Source organism: Maylandia zebra, linkage group LG10, assembly GCF_041146795.1.
Source record: "Maylandia zebra isolate NMK-2024a linkage group LG10, Mzebra_GT3a, whole genome shotgun sequence".
Taxonomy (NCBI): Eukaryota; Metazoa; Chordata; class Actinopteri; order Cichliformes; family Cichlidae; genus Maylandia; species Maylandia zebra.
In genome coordinates, this window is record NC_135176.1 from 23,180,375 (window position 1) to 23,190,866 (window position 10,492).

At 36.8% G+C, this 10,492-nt stretch overlaps 1 protein-coding gene across 2 annotated transcripts; it reads left to right on the forward strand.

Annotated features, from left to right (window-relative positions):
* Positions 1-2,392: 2,392 nt before the first annotated feature.
* slc22a4 (solute carrier family 22 member 4) lies at positions 2,393-10,106 on the forward strand. Of its 2 annotated transcripts, none has more exons than XM_004561742.4 (10): positions 2,393-2,897; positions 4,225-4,328; positions 4,402-4,556; positions 4,929-5,100; positions 6,042-6,168; positions 6,415-6,515; positions 6,618-6,832; positions 7,714-7,896; positions 8,455-8,590; positions 8,698-10,106. In XM_004561742.4, the coding sequence occupies exons 1-10, from the start codon at positions 2,469-2,471 to the stop codon at positions 8,777-8,779; spliced, it is 1,704 nt and encodes a 567-aa protein (XP_004561799.1). In that variant the 5' UTR covers positions 2,393-2,468; the 3' UTR covers positions 8,780-10,106. The 2 variants fall into 2 exon arrangements, with proteins under 2 accessions (XP_004561799.1, XP_004561800.1); XM_004561743.4 differs by having other exon boundaries at positions 8,701-10,106.
* The last annotated feature ends 386 nt before the right edge of the window (positions 10,107-10,492 follow it).

Below are 10,492 nucleotides of genomic sequence, written 5' to 3' on the forward strand. Positions count from 1 at the left end.
TAAGAGGCCCCTCAGAGGCTATTTCGACCCAAGCTGAAATAAGAGTCTTGGAAATATGTTGTTTGTTTGAATATGTGATCTTCACAATCTGCAAAGGTGCTAAAAAGGTCAAAGGTTCTAAAAACTAGATGAAAGATAATTTAATTATGATGTCGTTTCATTGGCTTGGCCTTTTTATCATCTGGAAGTAATATAGCAGAAGAGGCTAGAAAAGGCTGTAGGAGGGCTTTGTGACTTTTTTTTTTTTTTTTTTTTTTTTTTTTTGGTTAAACAAATATTTCTATAAACAAATATTAAATATAAATATTTTTGTTCCCGGTGAATATGAAAAGTATTTGGTTAAGACTTGCTTACACCAAGAGACTCGAATTCCTGTTGTCTGTTGGCTCAGGTTTGCATTTCAGGTTAGCCTGTTTGTGTTAGGTCACTCATTATATCACTTTGTACCATGTGTGCAGAAGTCGTGTTTCATTTACAGATCTAGGATCCAAAGTTTAACTACAGTTTCATCTTGTTGTTTTCCTCCCCACACCTTGAAGATTTGTTGTCTATGAAGAAAAAAACATTACATTTCTGTGGTATGTGTACAGTTTCCACATATAATGTGAAAAGTATTAAAACCAAGAGATGAAAATGTAAACTTTAGTCATATGCATAAGCTAGATACAGTACAAACGTTTGGTTATTTAAGTCTCGAAACTGCACCTAATTCGTTTGATATTTGGTTGTGTATTTTGCATTTCCAGTCTTACAATTTTACTCTGAAGTCTCTACACTGTAAAATCTAATTATTTCCAAGAACTTCAAAAAATAATGTAAAACTCATTGCCTCAAAAAAAAAAACTAAGCTTTGTAATTGAAATAACTAAATTAGGGTAACTCATTCGTTATGAGTATCTGTCTTAGCAGGATCGCTGTCATCATCATTAACTACTACACTTCAACCCCTAACACATCAAACCAGCATGTCAACCATTACTTAAGCTGCTTCTCATCTGCTGAGGGAGGTTCCAGCTTACAGAAGTGTCTTGGTACTGCTTCAGTAATGCTCCAGAACCTTCTCCGAGTCTTCAGCTCTCCTCCTCCATCCTGATCCTCTGTGTCCACGCCATCCCAAGAGGTAATGCTTCAGAAAAATGCATTGCTAGATCATCGTGTTCCAAAGACCCTATTTTCTTATCTTAATAAACAGCATACTCACTCTTGGCTTGCATTGTGATTTTACTTACTGTTCCCGACCCATGTATCTACGCCTTCCTTCGTTCGCATGCAAGTGATGCCTTGGGTGCACATTATCAGATTTGCTTGGTGCCCCGGTTAAAGTGGCACCATCTCTTAGCTAACCTTTGGTAGCCCACTCTACAGAGAGAGTATGTGCAACGTGTTCAATTTGCTTCAAAAGCAAGGCTCGTTCCTGCCTTCAGCTCTTTTGCAACCACTCCTGTCAGCCACCTCTGTATTCCAACTGCATTCCCTCACACATTTTCTCAGACAGACAGACATTCCCAATTTATATATTGTTTTTGCGTGAAGTACTAGGCACAAAAGTTAGCTTGTTCTCAGGATTCTAGTTCAACAATCAAAAAGAAAGGGCTAATCGGGAGCTTAAAGCTGCCCTGCGCTGTATCACTACCTCAATCCCTCCTTCTGAAGGCCCCATGGTCCTTAGGTTAAGTATGCTCACTAACCGCCTCACCATTTGAAGCTTCATTGGGATGTCAACCGTCTTTGCTTCCAGTCCAGGAGGGGGAGACTGTGGTGCTCTCTTTACAACATCCCCAGCATCATTAACACATCAGCTGTCTATCTCAAGCTTCCAACATCTTTTAAGATCCAGCCTACTTTTTATGTTTCCCAAATGAAACCTTTTCTTCCAGCCCTTTTTGCATGCTGGCCCATCAGCATGTACCCGCCCAGGTAGTGGACAATAAACCTGGTTACATGGTTCACAGGTTTTTGGGCATTCAAAGATAAGGTCCCACCTCAATCCTTTGCAATATTCTCTTTGTAATGAAAATAAATAATTCTGAAATATTCTGAAATAATCCAATTTATTAAGTCATGGTATCTGTTCTATTTCAAAAGTTCTATTTTACTTGTTTTTGTTTTGAAATTTTATTCTGTGCACAGTATTTGGTATGTCTAATTTACCTAACCTACTGTGAAGAAAACATCAAAGTCATTGAAAATATTAAAATCTAAATAAAATACTTTTCAAAATCTTGTGTAACTGTGGTCATAATGCGCTAGTCTCCTCAGCTACAGGATATTCACTTGTTTAGCACAACAAAACATGTGCTAAAGCTCAAATAGTGTTGTAAAAAAAACTTTATGTAACTGTGTAACCTCCCATATCAGGTGAGGCATATAAAACCTGAGCTCAGCTTTACAGTTCACAACCTCTGAAATCTCTTAGACCAATAGTGCTCATCCGATCTTCTGGCTATTCAGCACTGACTCTTTTAAGTATGAAGGATTTTGGTGAAGTAACGAATACGGTAAAAATCAGAGACTATGACACCATCACAGCTTTTCTTGGATCTTGGGGACCCTTTCAGCTCAGGATTTTTTTAGCACTGGCCATAAGCATTCTCCCAAATGGATTTATTGGCGGCTATATAGTATTCATAGGTGCTATTCCATCTCACGAATGCTATATTCCTGAAAACTACAACATCAGCGAGATGTGGAAAAACGTGACAATCCCATTGGAAACTGTTAGTGGCAATGCAAAGCGGAGTTCCTGTTCAAGGCTTAACTTGGATGTGGTCAGGAACTACTCTCAGAACAATATTATCCCAAATGTCGATGTGAACGTTAGTGAAATACCTTGGGAGAGTTGTATAGATGGGTGGTTACACAGCAAAAGCATCTACCAGTCAACTATTGTTACCGAGGTGAGAAATTTGTCATGATTTTATTTAGCATCATAGATTTATCTAGAACATGCATGCACAAGGTATAGCATTGATCTGCCAATCTAGTAACTAGAAAGTCTTATCAGTGTTACCAGATGTGCTTTTAAGTGAAGTGCCTGGCATGGAGCTGGATGTGAAGAATTTCAGACAAGATAGTTTTACATAGACTTTTCCATGACATGATTAAGCTATTATGCAAAGTAAAACTAATTCATGTAAACTGCTAAACTATGGCAGCCCACCAGGTACAACAACAACAGGTCAAAATGCCAAACTTTAATTTTCTACTCTTATACACAGGGTTCATGGTGTGTGATATTATTATTAATGGGAAATTAAGCAGCAACTAGAAGTCGAGCAAGTAATTATTTGTACATTAGTGCCGTAAAAAAACAAACACAAATGCTTGTTAAGATATAATCTTGCTTAAAGATGACTGTTTCAAGAATTATGCAGACTGAAAGAAGTCACACAAACACTTGAATTTACTCAGCAACCAGCAGCATCCTGCATCATGTTTTTAATGTTACTGTCAATTAAAGTTGCATTACAGTTACAATGGATTTAAGATTAATGCTCTTTAGTTTATTAGTCCTTTTCATCTTATTCAAACATCTCTCTCATGCCACAGGTGAGGATTTTGACTTACATTTTTTATAAAGTTTGACAGTTCCTTGTTTTCCCCAGTGATTGCAAAGCATTCAAGCATCAAAACAACATCAAACCACAATGTTTCCTCTACATCATGCAAATAAAAAGACTAAAACAATAACTATCCTAACATAAACTGATTTTTTCTCACTTTCTATCAGTATATGTGTATATGAGTTAAAAGTAGGTGTTTTACAAATTGTACGTGTGATTAAATTCTCCCCGTACTGGGGAGACTAACTGATAGTTATTATGAAAAATTAATGAAGTTATTGGTGTTGTTGCACAAACAATTACCTGGAACTATTAAAAAATAAAAGTTGTTCTACCTGTGGGAGAGTTACTCTTACTTTACATATTCAGAAGTCATAGATACTGTGAGTTCTTATTCTATTCTTGTCTTCAACTAGTTACTGAGAATTCCAGTCAGTAAAATATCAGCATATCATGAAAACATCCTCCAAGATGTAGCCCATGCAGGACCCCGTTGCCTACAGTGGGATTTCAGAACTTATCACCATATTACCTTAGATTTATAACCTACCACTAATTTAAATTGTGATCTGAGTCACCTGTCATTTCTTTATTGGTTGACAGATTTGCAGATGTATACCACAAATTGTAAGTGAGTGAAAACGATGTACTGATTTTGCAGTGGGACTTGGTTTGTGAGAATGCATACAAACTTCCACTCACCAGCTCCATTTATTATGTTGGTGTGCTACTGGGAGCGTTGATCTCAGGTCTGGTGTCCGACAGGTCTGTACTCCACACAACAATGTTTGAACAGTATTTGTGTTGATCTAGTCTACTAGACTGTGTTTCCTTACAGATACGGAAGGAGACCAATACTCTTTATCATGATGCTGCTTCAAACTGTATCAATCACAGCACAGATATTCTCCCCGAGCTGGGAGATTTTCACCTTCATTTTCTTTTTGGTGGGTGCTGGGGGATTCTCCAACTACATCATTGCATTTGTGCTAGGTATGTTTTCCTAATAAGGAATGAGATTTTTTATGCTGCACAGACATTAAGTAATTTTGTCTGTGCATGAAGTACAAGTCAATTGCTTGGATGTACAATAAAATTTAGGAAGCCCTAAATGAAAGAATAAAGAAATCAAGAAATAAGCAAACATAATTCCTAACTGTTATATAGACATACTATGTATCACTTATGCACAACTCTTGTTACAACCTCAAAAACTACATATGAATTGTGCTTCATGCCAGACCGTAATGGTTTATCTGATTTGATAAGTAAGACAGTAAGACAGACTGCACTAATGCTCAGTTTCAGAACTTTCCTTGTAACAATATTACAAATTTTCCAAAATGTTGTTTTTGACATTTACAGGTTCAGAAATTCTAAGCCCAAAAACCAGAGTGGCGTTTTGTTCTCTTGGAGTTTTTATGGGCTCAGCACTGGGGTACATGGCAATGCCTGGAGCAGCCTACTTCCTCCGGGAATGGCAGTTGCTGCTGATTCCAATGGCTGCCTGTGGATTGATCTACGTCCCTCTGTGGTGGTGAGACTTTTTCATTTGTTGCATTATGGCTTGTGTCCTGAAAGTTGTTTTCAACTCAAGAAAAAGATATAATTTCTTATTGAAGGGTAATACATTAATTTATAGTTCAAGATAGCAAAACACCAGCTTTTACTTCATAGTTTGTTTGTTTAAGGTTAAATACAGTAGGGGGTAACACTGTCATTTTCACTGTTATAAACCATATGTTTGGAACAGTGTATATTTTCATTGCCAGTATTAAAACTGTCTAATTTATAGAAAAAATGTTGCATACTCTTTGTTTCATTTTTCCACTTAACTTGTCAAAAACATTAATCCCCTAAGAGAAAAGGTTCATTTTACCAGATTTAGCTAATAGCTAATTTTCATCTTGAAAGGCCAATAAGTAAAATATCAACTCAACTGAAAACATCCTCCAAGCTGTAGCCCAGGCCAGCTGGATGTTTCTCCGGTTAGTTTGTTAAACTCTGACTCCAAAATATGTCAGCATATTAGAAATTTACAGCCTTATATGGTAAACAGACCCAAAATTTGCAACGTGATCTGAATTCCTTGTCAGTCATGTTGATCACTTGTTTTGTTTTTTATGAATGGTGTGCTGCCTTGAACTGTGGGACATGATCATCTGCTTTCTTTTTGTGAAGGATAGTCCAGCATATTCTACACTAGATGGGCAAATAGTGAAATCACTGAAGCACTTTTCCTGAACATTTATACAGATCAATCAGCTCTTGTCATGGCTGCCATTCAGATACTGGGTCATTTCACTACTTTAGGATCGTTCCTAAACAAAAACGACTATTCAACCTCAACCAACAAACAGCTAACTCAACAAGATGTTTTGGCAGGGATGTCGTCAATGTCTTGCTTTACTATCAGATTAATGATCAAGTTTGTGTTTCTCTGAAAATATTATGTTGCCACTGTGTTTGTCTGCTCAGGATAGTCCCAGAGTCTCCTCGCTGGCTGATCTCTCAAGGAAGAGTAAACGAGGCTGAAGCAATCCTGAAGCACGCTGCAAAGCTGAACAAAGTAGAGCCGCCACAGGCAATTTTTACACAAGCTGAGGTAAGTGCATCAGCAAGTTGGTGATTTTAAATCAGAGTGTGTTTTGAGAAATGTGCATTAGGTTAGAATAAAACTAAAACCTTTGACATTTGCACCATGATTATGCTTGTCTCTTGGCTTAGGTTTGCATTTCAAGTTAGCCTATTTTTCTTTATAAAAATTCATTATATGGCTTTATAGCACATATGCAGAAGTCTGCAGGTCCAGGATCCAAAGTTTAACCACTTTGTCTGTTTTTTGCCACAGATTGAAGATGCGCTCACAATGAAGGAGGAGAAGCAAAACATTTTGGTCATTGTGAAAAGCTGCAATATATTCTCTATTACACTGATATGTTCACTTCTGTGGTACATCTAGAATTTGCTCATATGATTTAGGAGATTAAAAGATTTAAACCAAAATAATTGCTTGTTATGTCAAATTAAGTTTTGCTTTGAATTTCTGTGCAGGATCATCATCACCATCAGCTACTATGCTTTAGTCCTCAACACTTCCAACCTGAACGGTGACCCTTACATAAACAGCTTCTTGTCTGCTGTCGTAGAAGTTCCAGCTTACATAATTGCCTTGGTACTGCTTAAGTACTGCTCCAGGCGCTTCTGCCAGTCTTCCACGCTCTTTCTCGGGGGTGTCATGATCCTCTGTGTCCACCTCATTCCAATAGGTAATGATTAAAGTGTTACAAGCAAGTCACTTGTTAATGAGTTCACACTGTGGATGAACAAATGTTTGCACTTCGTCCTCAGAAAATATAACAGGAACAAAACCCCATTTACTTACCTTGATAAAATAAAAATGTATTCAGAATGCATGTGACGTGTTATTTGACCAAGTTGAATACTTTTAGCTTCCGCTGTGACCAAATCGGACATGGGTCTAAAGGGCATTACAGACTGAGCGCGTGCAAAAAGAAACACAAAGTTCTAAATTTTCCAAATGCATTTTCACCAGAAAATGCACTGAGACAAAATAGGGCAGTTGAGCAGTTTTAGCACTTGTTGACAGAGTTGGAACCACATCTGAGGAGGCAGAGAAATAATTTCAGAGGGCCATTGACCCGGAGCAGTGTCTACTGTAGCTGTTCGTCTGATGTAAAATGGTATTTTTTAGTATTTGTATACTCGGTAACAGTGTCCGTTTTAAGTTACAATTGCACCTGTTGCCAGATGCAGTGGCCTGACTGGTCAGAGCTATTTATTTGGAACTGACAAAAAGTTTTTTGTTCATTAAACTAAATCCTGGCAAATCGTCAAGTGAAGTTCTGCAGTCGGTGAGAATTAGAACAGATATTTTAACGTGCAAAATATTTGGACCGATCTAATGCATTGTGTGTAAAGGCCTTAAGTGCAGTCTCTTTAGCATGGCTGCATTGTTTAAAAGTGCATATTAATCGACTGCTCATGAATATTTAGCACTAGCACAGCTCGAATGATTAAGTAAGGTATATTTAGCTACATGAGGAAGTTAGAAACAACACTTAGTTATGTGCATCTCTTTTGACTTTTTAGGTTGTGCTGTAATGTTAAATGTTTTTTACTTCCATAGGTTTACCAGGTGTGGCTGTTTTTCTTGAGATGTTGGGAAAGTTTGGCATCACATCAGCATTCTGTGTGGTGTATGCTGTCACATCAGAGCTGTTCCCCACAGTTATCAGAAACACAGCAATGGGGATTTGCTCCATGGCTGCACGGATTGGGACCATCATCTCCCCATTTATTATTTACTTAGGTAGGATTTTTTGTTTGTTTTACTTCTTCAGGCATTTGGCTTTTACCAGGATTATTTTTAACAAAGTATTTAAAGTTAGCTGGCTTATTATTATTATGGCTTAGTACCTTTTATTACATAGTAATGCTACTGTCAATACTATTCTGTCTTTCCAATTCCATTCAATTCATTTCACAACAACAGTTGTCTCAATTGTAAGGCAAAGACTCCACAATAATACAGAGAAAAAGTCTTAACAACTTATAGTACAAAATCCCAAAGTTTTGCCCTTATTCTCTCCAATTTGTCTGCTTAACAATGCTACCAGTTCAGCTGGAACTCTGGAAAATTAAGCACATTTTTCAGTTCATAATTTTGTTTACATTCTATTTATTTATGTATTTATTGATGTTTTTGTTTTTCAGACTTGAAGTTGTATTAAAAGGTCAAGGTTTATGTTCTTTAACAAGAAAAAAATTAACTTTTGCTTATTTCTTCTTCTTTTTATTTTACTAGCAACAGATAGTCTGTTTTTGTTTTGATGTCCTTATCATTTTATTTTGCATTTTCTATTTGCAGGACAAGAATTCGAGGCACTCCCCTACATACTAATGGGAGTTCTAGCAATATGTGGTGCTGTCTTATGTTTGTTGTTGCCTGAAACAAATGGAAAAATCTTGCCAGAGACTATATCACAAATGCCACAGATATGCAGGTACGTTTAGGCATTAATATATCTACAATCTTTATGTTTAATACCTATTTTGTCACAGTTAAAAAGTTTATGTCCCACTGTTGCTAAATGACACCTTGTTGTTCTAGCAGGAGAAAAGGAGAAAAGGAAAAGGAGGCTGAAAATGAAGCGACTCCATCTGTTTGCCAGCTCAAAGAATCTAAATTATAGTTTGGCTTCTCTATGTTTTTATTTTTTGGTTTGTTTGTTGTTTTTTGTTTTTCAGATATTCAGTTGCTGCAGAACATCATGAAGCAGCATGACGTTCTGCAGTTAAACAGCATGTTATACATTTTAAACCTTCTTTTCAGTATTTTTGTGTTTTATGTCTTTTATTTTGAACTATTTTGTAACGGTACTGTATTTGTTTGTTTAGCTTACTTGTGTTATTGTGATGTTTCTTGTCATCAGCAGATGTAGCCACCTCTAGAAATTTAGGAAATTTGCTGGTGTGGAGCATTCAGATATGTCTCCATCCTGAGTCCCAATGGACTTCAAATACATCTCTCACCACCTGCAACAGGCAGCGTGCAGAATATGCAGCACAATGCACACTTCTCCAAAATCCTCTGTCTATGTGGCAAATAATGGTAACGTGTTATTACAAAATAAATAGTTTAGAATTAAAATACATTTCCTGGCGGTGTGGTTTCTACAGTTACACACATTTTTGACATAAAAGAACTCCCCACCTTCTTCAGATATCAGTGGGGTTGCGTGTTAGGAGTGTCAGTATGGGGACAGCCAAGCCTGAGCCAAAGGTTCAATCTCTTTATTTGTCCTGGAAACAAGTCAACTGATACAGAAAAAATGATTTAGTATACATATATAAAGCCCTTAGAATCATCACTGCATTACTCCCTCATGTGGAGGCCCAGGAGAAAGCTTCTTCTATTTAGTAACACATCAAAAGAATGAAGGTGTTGCAATTACCGGGTCAATGTCCAGACCTCGACCTGATTAAAATGGTGTTTCTGGATCTCATGGACAGCTCTGCATAAATGAATGTGCACAAACCTTATTTAAAGCAATGCTTAAATGCAATGTAGTATTGCTGACAGGTAACACTATTCACCTACTGAAATTCTTCCAGCTGCTTCTATCCTTTGAGTTGCCTGATTTTAATCACTCTAAAATGTCTTTTGCCATGGCTTAAATCCTCCTACTGTACAACTGACTGCTCTGGTGGGCAAAACATTACTTAAGGTGCTGTTGTGGTGCCAAAAGCTGTATTTAGACATCTGAACCTGAGCTAGGCAGAGAGGAGAGGTGACTTGGAGGACTTCTGCTGGGTAGACCTGGTAATGCAGGAGGAGATGAAATGAACACAAAGCATCACTGGTGTATCCTTTTTTTAAAATAATAATAATAATAATAATTATTATTATTATTATTATTATTATTATTATTATTATTATTATTATTATTATTATTATTATTATTCACTGCGTTTTACATCTGCACAAAAAAGCTGAGCTTTCTGTGATGTAATAAATAGTTTCCCCAACTTCTGTATGACCTTTCTTTCAATTCCGTTTTTGTGATGACAGAAAAATAGTGCTAATATTCTGTCTCTCTGGACCCTGTACGAACTATTTAATTGTGGTAAATGGGTGGGATAACTGATTGATTTTTTTTTTTTTTTTTTTTTTTTTTTTTTTTTTTGCTACTTAAAGACAAAGCCACCTAGACTAAGATGAGTCTATTTTACTATTTTTAATAATTTAGGTTCCACGGGTAAGAGCAGTGTGAACAGGGACATGGATATTTAATAAAGTATCATTTTAATTCACCCTCACTATAATCAGATAATACATAGGTATCTCTGAATAAGACATAAAAAATGTGCGTGCTTTCACCAGCGCTTGGAGGCAACGAACAAAA